The sequence below is a fragment of the Nerophis lumbriciformis genome, linkage group LG06 (genome assembly GCF_033978685.3).
Source record: "Nerophis lumbriciformis linkage group LG06, RoL_Nlum_v2.1, whole genome shotgun sequence".
NCBI lineage: Eukaryota > Metazoa > Chordata > Actinopteri > Syngnathiformes > Syngnathidae > Nerophis > Nerophis lumbriciformis.
In genome coordinates, this window is record NC_084553.2 from 46,383,324 (window position 1) to 46,403,653 (window position 20,330).

Sequence of the window (20,330 nt, forward strand, 5' to 3'; positions counted from 1 at the left end):
TAGTATCGACTAGATACGCTCCTGAATTTGGTATTATGACAGTGGATGTTAGGTGTAGATCCACCAATGGCGTTTGTTTACATTCGGGAATTGCGTCATTAGCGGTGACGCCGGTGAGCTACGGTGTGTAGTGAAGCATGTTTAGCTATTCCTCGTCCTGCAGGGATGATACTTGTAAGAAACGTACTTTATTTTTCGCCATGGAGGTGAGGATTAGTCATTTAGATGTAGCTAAAACACTGTGGATTTGGACAAAAGCACCTCTTCCTGAGGGCGTTTCAGTGTTATAACTTCACCTTTATCGTTGGTTTTTAAGCCAAAATGCGTCCGTTCTCCCTTTTCTGTCTACACACTGTGTCTGTTTGTAAGTACTCCGTGATTGTGCGCTGCCAAACATGCTCCTCTGCTCGTAAAACCAGCAATGTCATGACGTGACGACGACGGCGAGGTGGGTAATGGTAAATGGGTTGTACTTGTATCGCGCTTTTCTACCTTTTTTTTTTAAGGAACTCAAAGCGCTTTGACACTATTTCCACATTCACCCATTCACACACACACATTCACACGTTCACACACTGATGGCGGGAGCTGCCATGTACGGCGCTAACCAGGTCCATCAGGAGCAAGGTTGAAGTGTCTTGCTCAAGGACACAACGGACGTTGTGGGAGACCGGTACGCCTCAGAGGCGGTATAGTACCGAATATGATTCAATAGTATCGCGGTACTATACCAATACCGGTATACCGTACAACCCTACCAAGCACACATGTGTTTACTTTCATCTCCGTAAAAGAAATAGTACTGAAAAAAAAAATGACACTCATCTGTATCGCTATTCTCATTTATTCTACTTCATAGTTCTTCAAAAATCGAATTTTTTTAGGCCATGTCTGGCTTAGTCGCTGGGCGTATACATCAGGTCAGCAGCTCAGAGGAGCTTTTGTAATGTGTGACCTGTTTTTGAAAATGTTTTATTATAATTATCTCAGGGCATTCAATCAATCGCAACTGGAGTGTTGGGTTTGTCTTAGAAGATGTTTCAATTGTTCATCAGGCTAGACTAGAGCTGACCAATCTAAGTCTAAGACTAGATCTGACTAATCTAAGTCCAAGACTAGATCTGACTAATCTAAGTCTAAGACTAGATCTGACTAATCTAAGTCTATGACTGGATCTGATCAATCTAAGTCTATGAGCATGAACTGATTAAGCCTAATGTCTTCTAAGACAATCCAAACAGTCCAGTTGCGATCGATTGAATGCCCTGAGATTACAATGACCTGAATGAATGAGAACATCCATAAACATTTTATCGTGATTGTTAGAAATTATTAATTAATTATAATCAATCAATCGCAACTGGAGTGTTGTGTTTGTCTTAGAAGATGTTTCAATTGTCATCCAAGGAGGCTTCATCAGGCTAGACTAGATATGACCAATTTAAGTCTAAGACTAGATCTGACCAATCTAAGTCCAAGACTAGATCTGACCAATCTAAGTCTAAGACTAGATCTGACCAATCTAAGTCTAAGACTAGATCTGACTAATCTAAGTCTAAGACTAGAGCTGACCAATCTAAGTCTAAGACTAGATCTGACTAATCTAAGTCTAAGACTAGAGCTGACCAATCTAAGTCTAAGACTAGATCTGACTAATCTAAGTCTAAGACTAGAGTTGACCAATCTAAGTCTAAGACTAGATCTGACTAATCTAAGTCTAGGACTGGATCTGATCAATCTAAGTCTATGAGCATGAACTGATTAAGCCTAATGTCTTCTAAGACAAACCAAACAGTCCAGTTGCGATTGATTGAATGCCCTGAGATTACAATGACCTGAATGAATGAGAACATCCATAAACATTTTATTGTGATTGTTTGAAATTATTAATTAATTATAATCAATCAATCGCAACTGGAGTGTTGTGTTTGTCTTAGAAGATGTTTCAATTGTCATCCAAGGAGGCTTCATCAGGCTAGACTAGATATGACCAATTTAAGTCTAAGACTAGATCTGACCAATCTAAGTCAAAGACTAGATCTGACTAATCTAAGACTAAGACTAGATCTGACTAATCTAAGTCTTGGACTGGATCGTATCAATCTAAGTCTATGAGCATGAACTGATTAAGCCTAATGTCTTCTAAGACAAACCAAACAGTCCAGTTGTGATCGATTGAATGCCCTGAGATTACAATGACCTGAATGAATGAGAACATCCATAAACATTTTATTGTGATTGTTAGAATTTATTATGCCAAATAATATACTGCGGGAATTGGTTTGAATCTTGAGTGTTGTTGATTCGAGAATCAATTCTAAATATAACCGTCACCCCAAGAATCAGAATCTCCTCGAATTTTGAGTTGTTTGTAAGATTCCCAACCCAAATAAATAGGAAATGGCCCATTTCTCTCGGAAAACTTTACTGTCGTTATTCACTTTTCTCCTTTTTTGACAAAGACAGAGGCGAGTAGAAATTAAGAAGGTCCTACCTGTAATTAGCAAAAGGCGCATCACTACCATTTAGGGATGTACAATATTGACGATATAATTTGGCCGACGATAGAGCTTTTAATGCTATCGTCAGGTCTTGATCATTCCTAGCTGTGTGCCACAAATTTGACAGCAACAAGCGAACGACCTCATCGTCAATGCAATGTAGCGGCCTCGCTAGCAGCTAACATCACTTATAGGTGAGCAAACCTCATGACAGCAAATAAAGTATGTTTCTTACAAGTATCATTATTACTGTAAGATGATGAATAGCTAAACATGCTACACTACACACGAAAATATACAATAAGCTATGCTAACCGCTATGCCAGAGCTTATTAAAAGTACAAATATCGACAGTAACGATACCACATATCGTATCAGTATACACACTAAAAAATACTGGGTTATTTGGATAACCCAGTTTTTGAGTTGTTAGTGTTGGGTTAAATTTTTGAGTTATTTTTATGAATAGCAATCAATTTTTTGGGTTATAAGAGTATTATTCTAACTCAATTTCTGGGTTTTCAAAAATATGAACCGTTTTTGGGTTGTTTTTCAATGAGTAACGCATTCTTAGGTAAAATGCTTTTTTTTAATCACAAAGTTACTTTTTTCTTGAAGGGAATTTTATTATGGATTAATCTCATTACCATTATTTACAATCACCCAACATTTAGTTAGCATAACTCAACTTTTGGGTTAATTAATTTAACCCAATAGTTTGGTTGGGAATAACCCAACATTAAGTTATCATAAGTCAACCTTTTGGTTAAGTAATTCAACGCAAAAGTTGGGTTGAAAAAATTTACCCAAAATGTTGAGTTAAAATAACTCAAATAAGGGGTCCGTCCTTTTCTGAACCAGGAGTTGGGTTAAAATTGGGTTATTTTTTAACCCAACATTTTTTAGTGGGTATGGTCCAGTCATTAACTTATTTTTTTTTATTTATTCAAAAATCGTTTTTTGTCTAGTTTCTATTGTTTACAAACTCAGGAAATACATCCTAATACACACGAGGAATATAAGGGCACAAATCAAAACATCTAAATTAGAGCCAATAGTAGGAAAAACATTACAATTATTATTATAAATGTAATCACTTAATGATATAAAATACTGATACTATAAGAATCAGTATTTTTAACCATTTTAACAGCCTCCGTAACCCATTTTAAAAAAGGTTTTATATAAATGTTATCGTAAGAGGCTGCAATATATAGATATATAGTTAAGCCATATCGTTCATCCCTACTACCATGTTCGGTGCATATGTTGTGTCTCTTCTTCTACTCTAATTACAGCAGTGCACACCTCTCCATTTACCAACACAGTGCATATGTACATATACATTCACTGTACAAACATACATATACACATACTATACATATACAAGTACACATACATACATGCACTCATGAATATAATCACGTTTCATCAAACATATATTAACGTTGTTGCCCTATGGGCAACTGGGTAACACATGGCACACTGACCAAGCTTAACATATTGTTACTATAACAATCTACAAGGTTAATATAGTTGGCTTCTTCCCCTCCATTTATCTGGTTTCTTTTGTATTTCAAGTTATTATTACATATCTGTATTGTTGCATTTGAACAATTGTATTGTTGATAGTAAATTTGTACATATCCTTTTTTCTGATGTTGTTATTGTTGTGTTTGCTGTTTTTGTTGTCTCTCTGTCTTATCCCCCTCTTGTCCTCGCAATTTCCCCCTCTGTCTTCCTTTTTTTCTCTCGTTCCATCCCCTCCTGCTCCGGCCCGGCTGCACCAAATAATAATATAAATCCATTTAATAAAGTCAAATACAAATAAGGCAACAAGAGAAGTATCCCACACATCTCTTTTATAAAGTAAATTTGTACAGCCGATATGGGCATCTACATCAACAATATGATTTGCCTGAGTAGCTGGACAGGACAAAAAAATAAATAAATAAATGCAAAAAAAAAATAAAAAAAAAATAAAAAAACAGTGCACCCCAAGTGGATGATTTAGGAATGGTGTAATATACATGTTTTTTTTTTTTACTTTTCAAAATTAATCCAGTTTATTGAACCTTCGACCAGGCTAGTTTTGGCCCACGGGCTGCACGTTTGAAACCCTGGTCAAAGACATTGTGGAGGCTTTCCAGTTTATTGAAGAAAAACTGAATAACTTGAATCACTGATCTCATGGTTAGAGTGTCCGCCCTGAGATCGGTAGGTCGTGAGTTTAAACCCCAGCCGAGTCATACCAAAGACTATAAAAATGGGACCCATTACCTCCCTGCTTGGCACTCAGCATCAAGGGTTGGAATTGGGGGTTGAATCACCAAAATGATTCCCGGGCGTGGCCACCACTGCTGCTCACTGCTCCCCTCACCTCCCAGGAGGTGGAACAAGGGGATGGGTCAAATGCAGATAATAATTTCACCACACCTAGTGCGTGTGTGCGACTATCAGTGGCACTTTAACTTTAACTTGACATTACATCATTACGTCTTGTGCTTCACAACACCTATACATTACAATTCCCGTTATCAGTGGTTGTTATCACGCCACAAAGTTTACACGCTACAAGCAAATAGATATCCATGTCCAAGCCCCTCCACCCCCCTTAGAAAATCCCATTACACCCTAGCCGCAATGTAACCATTAGATCCTTTCCCATCCAATAACCATTACCCTCAAAGATAGGAGAATAAATTCACGGTCGGATCAAGTGTGCGCTCACGTTGAGGCCATCGGTAGTGCTCAATTAGCCGAGAAGGCACGGCACGGGCGCCTTGTGGTTACGTTTGAAGTCTTCCGCTATTTCCGCTCTCCCATCGGATTTGAACGGCGGCTTTAATAGCGCAGTATTGTTTTGCCTCCCCGGCTTAAGGGAAGCAATTTGTGCTAATAGTGACCCGCCTCGACCGGTGCTGCCGTTCAGTCCCTTTAAATACCCCGCGATGAATGAATAAAAGCCCAAGCGGGTGTCAGCCGCACCAGCTGCACGCCTCTCTCAGCCTCTTCAGCTCCTCTCCAATATCGACCCCTTTGTAACCTAATTATTCCTCACTTGAGCGTAATATCACTTGTTATTTGTGCTTGAAACGACTGCTGGAAACTCACCAACAGACTAACTGTATTTGTGTGCTTGCATTTACATTATATCCCATCTATTATAGTCACTAATATGAGACATTCAAGTGCATTCAGGACCGTGGAGATAGTGCTTTATACTCTATGACACCATTAATGTTCACAGTACATGATGTCATGTTTGAAATTTACAGCGTATGTTAAGTGTTTACATTATGTAATATGATAAATGGGCTTCATGACAGTTTCATGCCCTTGTTATGATACATCCAAGGACAATCTTCCACTATGGAGGACGGGTTTGTTTTCTTTACATCGATCTATTTGATATGTTGGAAATACAAATGTTTAATTTTCCTCCTTTGCTTACAGTTGAGTGATTGTTTAACTTCTTTACTTAAGTTTGAGAACTACGTACTGATATGATCCATTGTAAGAAGTTGCTCAAATTAATTATAAGAAGAATAATGAGAAAAACCTTCAACCTTATTGAAAACGGGATATTATTCATCTCAGTATGTTTATCATGACTGACGTAATTATATATTACAATAACTAGAGATGATAAATGCATTAAAATGTAATATCGGAAATTATCGGTATCGCTTTTTTTATTATCGGTATCGTTTTTTTTTGTTTGTTTTTTTTTTTTTTTTAATAAGTCAACATAAAAAACACAAAATATACTTACAATTAGTGCACCAACCCAAAAAACCTCCCTTCACACAAAAGGGTTGTTTCTTTCTGTTATTAATATTCTGGTTCCTACATTATATATCAATATATATCAATACAGTCTGCAAGGGATACAGTCCGTAAGCACACATGATTGTGCGTGCTGCTGGTCCACTAATATTACTAACCTTAACAGTTAATTTGACAATTTTTCATTAATTACTAGTTTCTATGTAACTGTTTTTACATTGTTTTAATTTATTTTTTATTCAAGAAAATGTTTTTAATTTATTTATCTTATTTTATTTTATGATTTTTTTTTTAAAAGTACCTTATCTTCACCATACCTGGTTGTCCAAATTAGGCATAATAATGTGTTAATTCCACGACTGCATATATCGGTTGATATCGGTATCGGTAATTAAAGAGTTGGACAATATCGGAATATCGGATATCGGCAAAAAGACAATATCGGACATCCCTAACAATAACTGCTATATTAATCATATACTGATGTAATTGTGTTACAAAAAGAAGACATGAACATATGTATTTGTAAACGCTCTGAAGTGGGAAAGGGGTAGAATTAAATAAGCTTTGCTTCTTCCTACTCCTTTTCGGACATCATGCAAGGATAAATGATATGAAATTAAGTGATATAGTATACTGCAACTGTGTTCATGATCGAAATGAACTAAAATAAAATAAAAAATCTAAAATACTGGGTTTGAATTTACGTTGCAAACTGTTCTTTTTTTTTTTTTTACTTTTCAATTCAGTTTGAAATGTACTGAAAAAGTTGGTCAGCCTGGATTTGTTGTTTTTTTTTACAGATAAGAGAACAGACAAATCCGCCGTATCCGGCGCCATTAGACTCAAGATCAGTGTGGAGATGAAGGGGGAGGAGAACGTGGTCCCACCTCACGGCCAGTACACCTGTTTACATGAGGTAAGAGCGGGAATTTACTGTAACACTGTTTAATATAAAAAATATATATATATGACAAGAATAGTTTGCCAGAATGCTTTACATCAGGGCTGTTCAACTGATAACCCGTGGGTCAAATCCAGCCAGTGACATCAGGCGATTTACATATTTGCAGCTTTTAGAAAGCTTTTAGCAGATGCCTAAAAACAGCAGTGCACTGTCATAAAGAGGATCTTTGGCTTGTGTCATATTGAGCCAGAGCTCATTTGATACAGAAACTCTTTGATTGTTTTTGCAGTAGTGTTCTTGTTTGAAATAGAGAATCTTTAACTAGTGTTTATTTTGCAGTAGAACTATAAAAACATACATTATTTATTTTTTATTTACATTTTTGCAGTTTGTTCATAAAACAGCCGAGCGATTTTGTCATATAGAGACTCTTGCACTAGTATTAAAAACAGCAGAGCGCTCTTGTCACATAGAGGATCTTTGATTAGCATTTTGTTGAGTGGATCCTTAAAAACGGCAGGGCTCCTCTTATATAGATGATCATTGGCAAGCGTTGTGTGCAGGACAGCAGAGTATTCCTATTATAAAGGACAGTGATTCTCAAACTGTGGTGCACGTATCACTAGTGGTATGCCAAAGAACTACTTGATTAAAGTATGGTGTTTTATTTTCCTATATTAACACAGTGTTACTGTTCAAACTATGTGTAATGTGACAGTGGCCAAAAATAACAAACACAATTGGAAAAATAAAACCTCTGTCTTGTTTTTGATTAATACTTAGGCCTACTACGCTACTGTATTTTATTGTTGGTCATTATGATGAAACTTGGAGAGCCAAGTGTTTTCTGAGGTCAAGTTCTTTATTATTGAGGAGCTTTTCAAAAAAATTTTTTAGTATTGAAAATGTGGCCTCTAAACGATTTAATTGAATTGCAATGTTGATATATCTTGATTGGGATTAATTAAACACTACTTAATTCAAATACTATCAATACAATGTGGTACAATACAGTATTGGATGTATACTTAAATATTTTCTTTTATATAATACAAACAAATAATCGCAAACATGTATTATTAATGACTGACAGGTAAGGGCCGTAAGAAAACTCACCCCAAACACAAATGTCCCTTAATATGGTTCCGTCTCATAATCGTAACAATAACACAATTTAAACGCTGATTTGTTCATCATTAATCCCTCAAACGTTACTTGCCATGCTACAATATTAAATATGATAATGTTATCTTACCGTGGCTAACGGTCGGCCGTTTTCCCGGTGACAGAACGGTGGTCGGTCAAACTAGAGTACTTAATACGTATGAAGTCCGAATTGAAGTTAACCTTATCTGGAAAAGAATACAGGAGAGTCCGATGGTTCGCCATGTCGGAGGTTTTGAGGCGCCAGGACAGGTGAAATTGTGCTGTTTCAGTCAGTAACGTTAGCTAGGCAGGTATTTAATGTTGAGGGTATTGTCAGATTGTGGCTTTAGAAACATAAGTTATTTTACTTTGGTGAGACGTTTGGACAACCTGTACGAGTTCCACACAGAGACTTTACAGCGACGGACCTTGCGCACCAGATAGTCCAGGTGACCAATACTGCAAATATCAGTATCGATACTATACCAAGTAAATACAATTTTGCAAGATCAATGAAGAAGTTTGTATTTTTAGCCCTAATTTATCAATAATGGTATACATCAGAATAAAAGACAAAGCCAAACAAAATAGACTTGATTTGTCATTACTTTAACTTTATTAAATACAACAATATAAGACAGTGCAATAATATCAATACAATATTAAAAAAAGATTCCCTTTTCTTACATGTTATTGTTACATGTTAAACCCAGATTCCGATCTAACAAAGGTCTTAACTCATTCTCCTTCTATGCCACATCAATGTGGAATGCACTCCCAACAGGTGTAAAAGAAAGTGCATCTCTATCCTCCTTCAAAACCGCACTAAAAGAACACCTGCAGGCAACTACAACCCTAGACTAACACCCTCCCCCCACCACATCCCACCTCCCCGGATTGTAAATAATCAAATGTGTATATACTTGTTCTTATGCTTTCTGAGCTCACTACGTTCACTACTCGCTGTACATATCCTACCAAGTGAGACCTACACTGTTACAATGTCCATTTCTCAGATTATATAATTGTTGATGACTAAAGTGCTGATATCAACCAAACCTAACCCCCCCGCCCCAAACCCCCTCCACATCCCCCCCCCGGATTGTAAATTATGTGAACAATTCAATGTATATACTCTGATGATTAACCTGTGTGATGACTGTATTATGCTGATAGTATATATTTGTACCATGAATTGATTAACGTGGACCCCGACTTAAACAAGTTGAAAAACGTATTCGGGTGTTACCATTTAGTGGTCAATTGTACGGAATATGTACTGTACTGTGCAAACTACTGATAAAAGTTTCAATCAATTCATTCAATTCAATCAATCAAAAACATACAGTAATCCCTCGTTTTTCTATGTTAATTGGTTCCGGACATGACTGTGCTAAATTAATTTCCACATGAATCAAATATGTTTGTAGCTGGAGCACAAACACATCTGTTTACTACCTTCTAAAGTTTCAGAGCCCTCTAGACATGAAATAACACCCTTTAGTCACCTTTATACTATTTTAATCCTGAACAATACTGAACAGGGGGATCTGAATGATTTGGTCTCACATATTGGCCAATACTACTGTAAGAATGATATTTTTAGTTGTTTTTGGCCATATCTATGCTTTCCGATGCTTTCAAACATTCTGGGATGTGGAAGAGCCCCAATATTTGTGTTGTAAGGGACAACAATACGCAGCTCTACCAAAACAAGCCACATAATTTCTTGCAACAGACGCAGAAAAAAATATCCTTTGATTTGATATGCTGTACTGTAAAATAGTTCTATGCATATGCAAGTTCAAATTTACTTGGTTTTAAAAGGTGGCATTCTCTCGGGGGCACCACAAGATGAGGGGAAATAAATATGCATACCTCCACACCCATACAATTGAAAACATAGATAGATCGTTACACAGCCAAAAACACACTGGATAGGTATGGAGAATAAGGAGAGATTATTAAGCATCTGTAGATATGTTTGAATAAAATGTTGAATGGAAAGGAAGACTCTATCAGTGTATGTTCTGAACTCCTGTTGCCATGCCTGTGTGCACAATAATGAAGGGTGAGTTCCTACAGTTGACATCATGTGGCCTTCTTTAGACAGCAAACAAGTTAAGACTTAATCAACAGCAAGTAGTTCACTCCATTTTTCTCCGGTTGCTCCAGGATACGATCAATCAATCAGTCCCACACAATTTGCAGGATCTTAATAATCAGTTAATCTATGACTACACACATCCATAGATCCAATGTTACAAAGTAATGCTAATAGTTCAAATTCAATGTTTCTTGTAGTGTGTGAACGCTGTTCTTTCTTGTCTCTTTTAGAACCTGTTCCACTACCTGACTGAGGGTAGGAACAACGGCGTAGTAAAGATCCCGCAAGTGAAAGGTGAAGAAGCATGGAAGGTCTACTATGACGACGTGTCCCAGGAGATAGTGGACGAGTTCGCCATGAGATACGGGGTGGAGTCCATCTATCAGGCTATGACGTGAGTACTGTCCTGATCTATGGTCTTGTACTTTAACAATCTGTCACTGTCTCATCCCAGTGAGTGGGGTCTATAGAAGATAGGGAAGAGTTAAAGTAGAGTTAAAGTAATGTCTCCTCAGCAAAAAACCCGAGCTCAGAGGACTATTGAGTTTTCAAGTTTGATTAATTAATTGCTCGGTCTCCAAGAAAAAAAACTCTGAAAGCTGCGTTGGTCACATTGATCCTGGACACACAAAAAGTATCTCTCACCTTTCCTTGCTTTTTTCATGATGTAGAATGAGCCCATTGCTCAAACACACACAATAAACACTGCTTTACACTTACTTGAACACAAACTGTAGAGTGGACCTTTGGAACAGTCAAACAGTTTTGCGTGAAATTTTGGTCTACAAGTCCGGAGAAATGTCGAATTCGAACAAAAAATGGGCGAGGTGAGACCAAGCAATTTGGCCAGTTCATAGTCTCCAAAGAGTTCTTTTGAGTTTTCTTTTTTTTTCTATTTTTAAGAGAGACTATAGAACAAAAAATGAGAACTTACTAAAAGCAGTTTTCATTAAAGCTAACATATGCTGCTACTTTTTTGGTTTTGCAGCTAATATTGTTTCATGTGTTCAATTGATTTGCCAATTCATAGTTTTCCATGCTTTGTTTTGTATTTATTCATTTATGTTTATGTGTTTATCCTACGGCATTCAACTGACCGCAACCGGACTGTTCGGTTTGTCTTAGAAGATGTTTTACCTGTCATCCGAGCAGGCCTCATCAGTTCATGCTCACAGACTTACAATGGTCAGATCTAGTCTAAATGCTGGTGTCAAAGCCCCCCAACGCCCAACTCTTACAAAATGAGGACAAGCTCAGGCAACGATGGTTTCTCATTATTGTGGTGTAAAAAATATGTTTAGTATTTAGACTAGATCTGACCAATCTAAGTCTACAAGCATGAAGTGATGAAGCCTGCTCGGATGAGAGGCAAACTGTATTTTAAAGCAAACTCAACAATCCAGTTGTGATTGATTAAATACCCCGAGAAGAAAACAATTGAAAACAAATGTTGGAAAATTACGCATTGGCAAATCAATGGAACACATCAAACATTATTAGCTGTTGTTTCTCAGGTACACCCTCTTCTTGTTGGAGTGTACATTTTTGGGGCTTTGGCCCCAGCATTTCGACTAGATCTGACCAATCTAAGTCTATGAGCAAGAATTGATGAATCCTGCTTGGATTAGAGGCAAAATATCTTCTAAGACAAACTGAACAGTCCAGTTGTGATTGGTTGAATGCCCTGAGAATACAATGACCTGGATGAATGAGAACATCCATAGATGCATTTTAATTTTTATTTTTTTTCTAATATATTGTACAGATAATAACATTTGAATGTATTACTTTGGTTTCATTTTTGGCCAATCAAAGTTGCACTCAGACATTGTATGGGTGGGAACAGAAAGACATGAAGAATCGCTGTAAATCCATAGTTTTTAAAGTGTTTTTTGAATACTCTTTGAAAATTGTAACAATGTCAATCTCAAACTTCCCAAAATAGGTCCTAATCTAGAATAAAGTCCAGTAGGACTTTCACTATGTTTAAGTTTTACTGTCATCTAACAATGTGTGATTTGTGACTTCCATCAGACCTTTGGACAATCATAGTTATACTAGTGGGAACAGTTTGAGATTGTGTTGGTGTATCAGGATTACAACATTGAACCTGAAAAGGAAATTTACAAAATCTGTATACTCTTATCGCATTTTAATTGTTTTTACACTTTGCTATTAATATTGTTTAACTTGTTAGTTCAACCGAACATTTGGGAAATCATGGCTTCACAAACCAAGAACTGTTAGGCATTTAACTTTTTATGATTTGTTATCGTAATCGTTGGCTGCCAATTTCCAAATATGTTTTGAGTTTGCTTTCGAAATGTCTAATGGTATTATTAGAGCAGAAGAAAGGAACTATCTGACTAAAACTATCATCATCCATAAATTTAACTGGTGTTTTTACACTTTCCTGTTTTTTAAAGCTAGTTAACAGCGTGCTAGACTTGAGATTGTTTGCTTTGTTAGTTTGGTTTGAGGTTTAGCCAATCCTTTTTGTACAAACTAAAACTTGTGCCTATTAATTAGTAGGCCCAGGAATCAATTAACATTGCTAAATAGGCACATTTCCCTAAATTATATGTGAATAATTTATTAACTTTAATGGGAATACAGAATCGGCAACTGCAGGAAGAAGTTCTGTAATTTGGTGGTGATCCAAATTGAAATGGATGTGCTCTGCAGAGGGATGTTGTAATTCCTATTACTACTTGCATGTTAACATATACTCTGGGCCGGATTAAGAGCCTTTATAACCATACAGCTAAGGGTATTTTGTTCACAGTCTGCTTCTTGAGAGCTGCTAACAAATGTGACAGGTGATTGAGCAGATGTGACAAGGCGTTTAAGTGCAGACATAAAAACATTAAGGAGCAATTTTTTTATGTTAATCATGTTGGCTTTGGAACTTGTTGAGGACATTGGGCTTGTTCCAGAGAATTTAAAGTGTTGCGCTTACTTGTGATTCAGGACCCAGGAATGATTGCGTTCCCACTTGACCAAAGAAACCTAGCAGAACAAACAAGCCAGAGGTTATTTCAACCAAACCAAACATAGTACCCTAAAGCAGTGTTTTTCAACCACTGTGCCGCGGCACACTAGTGTGCCGTGAGATACAGTCTGGTGTGCCATGGCAGATTATCTAATTTCACCTATTTGGGTTAAAATATTTTTTGCAAACCAGTAATTCTAGTCTGCAAATGATGCGTTGTTGTTGAGTGTCGGTGCTGTCTAGAGCTCGGCAGAGTAACCGTGTAATACTCTTCCATATCAGTAGGTGGCAGCAGGTAGCTAATTGCTTTGTAGATATCAGAAACAGCGGGAGGCAGTGTGCAGGTAAAAAGGTGTCTAATGCTTAAACCAAAAAATAAACAAAAGGTGAGTGCCCATAAGAAAAGGCATTGAAGCTTAGGGAAGGCTATGCAGAACGAAACTAAAACTGAACTGGCTACAAAGTAAACAAAAACATAATGCTGGACGACAGCAAAGACTTACTGTGGAGCAAAGACGGCGTCCACAATGTATATCCGAACATGACATGACAATCAGCAATGTCCCCACAAAGAAGGATAAAAACAATTAAAATCTTCTTGATTGCTAAAACTAAGTAGATGTGGGAAACATCGCTCAAAAGAAGACATGAAACTGCTATAGGAAAATACCAAAAAAGAGAAAAAGCCTTTAAAATAGGAGCGCAAAACAAGAACAAAAACACTACACACAGGAAAACAGCAAAAAACTCAAAATAAGTCAGGGTGTGATGTGACAGGTGGTGACAGTACACCTACTTTGAGACAAGAGCTATAGTGATGCATGCTTGGTTATGCTTTCAAGTCATATCCAACAATTGTGACAACGACTTTTTACTGTCAACTGAGTTTCGTTTTTTTATGATTTCTGCTGGTGGTGTGCCTCCGCATTTTTTTCAACAGAAGAAATGTGCCTTGGCTCAAAAAAGGTTGAAAAACACTGCCCTAAAGACTACAAGATCCAAATAACTCAATTTCTGCCCTCACTGGTAAAAAGCAAGGTGTTGCAGCATTAAGTGAAGTAATTAGCTCAGGGGATTGAACTGTCAATGAAGCAAAAGACTTTAACAGATGTCACCATCGCTCACTTTGCATCACTCCATGCCAGTGCTTCGTTCTCATTCCGGAGGCTGAAAGCAGCCAAATTAAGCATGAGTGTGCAGCCTGTTTTGATTGGTTGGTCGGATTTTAATTCAATATACACAGCGCCCCTCGCGACCCCGAAGGGAATAAGCGGTAGGAAATGGATGGATGGATTGATGTACAGTGAAACCTTAAAAGATTAACACAATCCTCCGACTGGATGACACAATTTTGTTCCCCATTGAAAATAAATAATGGGCACTAGTACTCTTCCAGAGTAAAGGTATTGCTATCGTTAAACCTTTATAAACTGTGCAGGCAATGTTAAATGTTAAAATTCATAACTGATTACGGACAACTTCATTTTGCCACACATTTCTGAATCTGAATGCAATATGACAAAATGAAACTAAAATAAAGCAACATGACTAATCCTTTGATGATAATACTTAACTATCATACAAGTACACAAAGAAGTTTACTGCTGTATAGAAATTAAACAATTGTGTCCTCACCAGTATTGCAAATGATGTACGGGCAGGGGAAGAAATAGCCTGGGAGGCAAGTTTCTTCACATTCAGACAGCATACTTCTTTGTGTACATTCCATTCGTTTTTTATATTATTTCCTTTAATTTACTTATAATTGTAGCTAGTCACATTGAATTTCCTCGTTGCCATTACCAGGACCCTACGGTCCTGACATCACAAAAAGCCAAATAAAAAGCCAAACACACTTGTGGATTTCATTCCTTGCCGCTGAAAGCATCCGCTCCATGCAGGTGTCGTTAAGTTGGTTTCAGCCTCCCCCTTCTGTAGTATCCCCAGGTGCAGTCAAGCAAACATATAGATCATTACACATTTCCATTTTGATGGTGCGCAATCTACTGCAGAACTGTGCACGTTTTTTATGCGGCGGACAAGCCAGCAAAGAAGATGTATTTTGGAGAGCGTTTCATAGCAATGTATCGCACGGTGCATTCCTGGCTTTGAAGGAGAGCCACACTTGAGCCAAGCTTCGAGCAATTATTTACTTCTACATTCTGCCTGTGTGTGTTCAGGTTCATAATATTGTTGCTGTTGGAGACAAGAATGATGACTCTCTCATCCCTGTTTAAAGGGGAACATTATCACCAGACCTATGTAAGCGTCAATATATACCTTGATGTTGCAGAAAAAAGACCATATATTTTTTTAACCGATTTCCGAACTCTAAATGGGTGAATTTTGGCGAATTAAACGCCTTTCTATTATTCGCTCTCGGAGCGATGACGTCACAACGTGACGTCACATCGGGAAGCAATCCGCCATTTTCTCAAACACATTACAAACACCGAGTCAAATCAGCTCTGTTATTTTCCGTTTTTTCGACTGTTTTCCGTACCTTGGAGACATAATGCCTCGTCGGTGTGTTGTCGGAGAGTGTAACAACACGAACAGGGACGGATTCAAGTTGCACCAGAGGCCCAAAGATGCGAAAGTGGCATGAAATTGGACGTTTGTTCCGCACACTTTACCGACGAAAGCTATGCTACGACAGAGATGGCAAGAATGTGTGGATATCCTGCGACACTCAAAGCAGATGCATTTCCAACGATAAAGTCAAAGAAATCTGCCGCCAGACCCCCATTGAATCTGCCGGAGTGTGTGAGCAATTCAGGGACAAAGGACCTCGGTAGCACGGCAAGCAATGGCGGCAGTTTGTTCCCGCAGACGAGCGAGCTAAACCCCCTGGATGTCTTGGCTCACACCGTCCCTTATGCCACCGAAGATGATCAAGAGAAGAATATCGACCCTAGCTTCCCTGGCCTGCTGACATCAACTCCAAAACTGGACAGATCAGCTTTCAGGAAAAGAGAGCGGATGAGGGTATGTCTACAGAATATATTAATTGATGAAAATTGGGCTATCTGCACTCTCAAAGTGCATGTTGTTGCCAAATGTATTTCATATGCTGTAAACCTAGTTCATAGTTGTTAGTTTGCTTTAATGCCAAACAAACACATACCAATCGTTGGTTAGAAGGCGATCGCCGAATTCGTCCTCGCTTTCTCCCGTGTCGCTGGCTGTCGTGTCGTTTTCGTCGGTTTCGCTTGCATACGGTTCAAACCGATATGGCTAAATAGCTTCAGTTTCTTCTTCAATTTCGTTTTCGCTACCTGCCTCCACACTACAACCATCCGTTTCAATACATGCGTAATCTGTTGAATCGCTTAAGCCGCTGAAATCCGAGTCTGAATCCGAGCTAATGTCGCTATAGCTTGCTGTTCTATGCGCCATGTTTGTTTGTGTTGGCATCACTATGTGACGTCACAGGAAAATGGACGGGTGTATATAACGATGGTTAAAATCAGGCACTTTGAAGCTTTTTTGCGTGATGGGTAAAATTTTGAAAAAAACTTCGAAAAATAAAATAAGCCACTGGGAACTGATTTTTAATGGTTTTAACCCTTCTGAAATTGTGATAATGTTCCCTTTAAATAAAATGTTGGTTCAGTTCAGAGGAAAATAACATTTGCAATCCACCTAACTATACTTACTACAATGAGGTCAGATTTCTCTAATTAATAACAACAAATGAATAGTCTAAAAATAAATGTAATGTATGTGCATGGTCTACACAAGCAAATAATGGCGAAGGTGTCTAATTAGGAAGGGATGTGCATCCCTAGTACTGTGCATGTATATACATGGAAACATCCTTTAAATGTTTTAATACAGAGGTCCCCCCATTTTTGCACCAGGTACCGGTTTATGGCAAGCATTATTTTCACATGTAGCAGATAAATACAACAAAACAAGGGAAGTGAAGGGAGACGTTCACTATGTTTCCATGCACTAAATTTGTCCGATTTCTTAAATAGTTCCGTATTCCGTATTTTCACACCAACTTGTAAAGTCCCAGTGTCCATGCACTCTCTCTAATGCAACTATCAGTGGCCTTGTGGTTAGTGTGTGCCCTGAGATCGTCTGGTCGTGAGTTCAAACCCCGGCCGAGTCATACCAAAGACTACAATAATGGGACCATTACCTCCCTGCTTGGCACTCAGCATCAAGGGTTGGGATTGGGGGTTAAATCACCAAAATGATTCCCGAGCGTGTCCACCGCTGCTGCTCACTGCTCCCCTCACCTCCGAGGGGGTGGAATAAGGGGATGGGTCAAATGCAGAGGTTAATTTCACCACACCTAGTGTGACTATCAGTGGTAGTTTAACTTTAACTTAACTTTATTGTTCATACATTGTGTGCCTCCCGTACACTAGGGGGTGCTTATTTGCTTCTAGCGCGGGTAAATATATCGCTTTTCTGGTTGACCTATGAAGTCACGTCAAAATAAGATATATTTACCGCTAAAGCTCAGTTCTTGCTTGATGTCCTCTGTAATATTGGCACAAATGACAAATATTACGTCTCTATACTGATGTTAAATAGCAGACTGTGCCAAGAAATACTACATAATAATAATAATAATAATAATAATACATTTTATTTATAAGGCGCCTTTCTGGGCACTCAAGGACACCGTACAAAATCACAACAATAAAATCAAATTGGATAAAAAAAACAACAAAGAGAAAAGAAAAGATGATTACAATGAATAAGCAGTCAGAAATAGGTGTGTTTTGAGTCTTGATTTGAAGAGGGATATTGAATCTAAGTTGCGAAGGTCTGGTGGTAAAGAGTTCCAAAAATGTGGGGCAGAGCTGCTGAAAGCTCGGGCACCCATGGTGGACAGTTTAAATAAAGGGACAGTGAAATGGATGGATGAAGAGGATCTTAGGGAACGTGAGGGCGTGGCGACATGGATCAGGTCAGAGAGATATGATGGAGAGAGGCTATGGATGGCTTTGAAAGTGAGGAGAATTATTTTAAAGTGGATGCGATGTTTGATGGGTAGCCGGTGGAGTTGCTACGAACATGATACTACTACCAAGAAGTAGGGGCGGTATGGCGTAGTGGGTAGAGCGGCCGTGCCAGAAACCTGAGGGTTGCAGGTTCGCTCCCCGCCTCTTGACATCCAAATCGCTGCCGTGGTGTCTTTGGGCAGGACACTTCACCCTCGCCCCCGGTGCCGCTCACACTGGTGAATGAATTATGAATGGTGGTTGGAGGGGCCGTAGGCGCAAACTGGCAGCCTCGCTTCTGTCAGTCTACCCCAGGGCATCTGTGGCTACAAATGTAGCTTACCACCACCAGGTGTGAATGAATCATGGGTTCTCACTTCTCTGTGAGTGCTTTGAGTATCTATTAATAGAAAAGCGCGATATAAAATCTATTATCATTATTATTATTATAAGAAGGTCTCGGAGTAGCTGGATTGGAGGACGCAGGTCCTAAGCAAAGACTTGTGGGAGAGACTCAGAGAGTTGTTTTGAAGAAAACTTTTCTTCAAAAGTTTATTCAATAAGTTCTGTGGATTGGTGCAATGAGTTTTAAGTTCCAAGAAAAATACTGTCCGTGCCTGCTTCAGATGGAGGTTGCTAACTTCATATTTATTTGTTGTGTACAAGCTGGCCAGTTGTGTGGAATACAGAGTTATTGTTAACCAGTTTGGAGTACACAAATACAGCATAAAAAGGTTTGTGTACGCTTTGTTCTTTGCCTTGTAATATTCCTGCTGCGTTATCTTATGTCTCAGTCGTGGGGAGTCCGAATGAAGCTGGTATCATACACTTCCTTGGGTACCTTTTTAAATACATCTCGGTTTGTTTGTTTTTCTCCCATCCATGTACTTGAAAATGATGTAAAGTAAATAAACAGTTTCCTTTCTATTCCAATTGTTGCCGCCATACGAAGCGTTCCCTTAAGCGGCACACACACACTCCACAGATCTGTTTTTTAATCGCATAATCCAGGTGTGTTAGTCTGACTTAAAAACAAAAAAATCTTGTTAAGGTGTTTCCATGGGTTGTAGGATGCTTATTTTGAGCCAAACTATTTGAGAAATTGAACTAATTTAGTGCATGGACACGTACTAATTGATACACGCAGGGTGTTTCTTATGTCCAGTCTGCTCCATAATTTCAATTGGTTGGACAAAAACAGACTATCTTTGAATCTCAGTAAAACTAAAATAATGTTATTTGGTAACAGTAGAAGAGAAAGTCAAAAACAAATACGAATAGACGGAGTAGATATTGAAAGGGTTAAAGAAAACACATTTTTGGGTGTAATAATAAATGATAAAATTAACAAATGGGTTGTACTTGTATAGCGCTTTTCTACCTTCAAGGTACTCAAAGCGCTTTGACACTACTTCCACATTTACCCATTCACACACACATTCACACACTGATGGAGGGAGCTGCCATGCAAGGCGCTAACCAGCACCCATCAGGAGCAAGGGTGAAGTGTCTTGCTTAGGACACAACAGACATGACAAGGTTGGTACTAGGTGGGGATTGAACCAGGGACCCTCGGGTCGCGCACGGCCATTCTTCCACTGCGCCACGCCGTCCCTAAGAAATCTCATGTAAAAAATATACAACATAAAGTAGCAAGAAATACATCAATAATGAATAAAGCAAAACATGTTCGAGACCAAATATCACTTCATATTCTTTACTGCTCACTAGTGTTACCATATCTGAGTTATTGTGTAGAAATATGGCGAAACAACTACCGTATTTTTCGGACTATAAGTCGCAGTTTTTTTCATAGTTTGGCCGGGGGTGCGACTTATACTCAGGAGCGACTTATGTGTGAAATTATTAACACATTACCGTGAAATATCAAATAATATTATTTAGCTCATTCACGTAAGAGACT

At 38.3% G+C, this 20,330-nt stretch overlaps 1 protein-coding gene across 3 annotated transcripts in view; it reads left to right on the top strand.

The window, feature by feature from the left end:
• The window catches only part of LOC133608863 (protein unc-13 homolog C), a 384,474-nt gene that overhangs the window by 169,005 nt on the left and 195,139 nt on the right, over window positions 1–20,330 (top strand). For all 3 annotated transcript variants that reach the window (XM_061964459.2, XM_061964461.2, XM_061964460.2), the window contains exons 11-12: window positions 7,094–7,209; window positions 10,681–10,844. In XM_061964459.2, coding sequence (XP_061820443.2) covers window positions 7,094–7,209; window positions 10,681–10,844 — 280 coding nt within the window. The remainder of the gene's footprint in view (window positions 1–7,093; window positions 7,210–10,680; window positions 10,845–20,330) is intronic.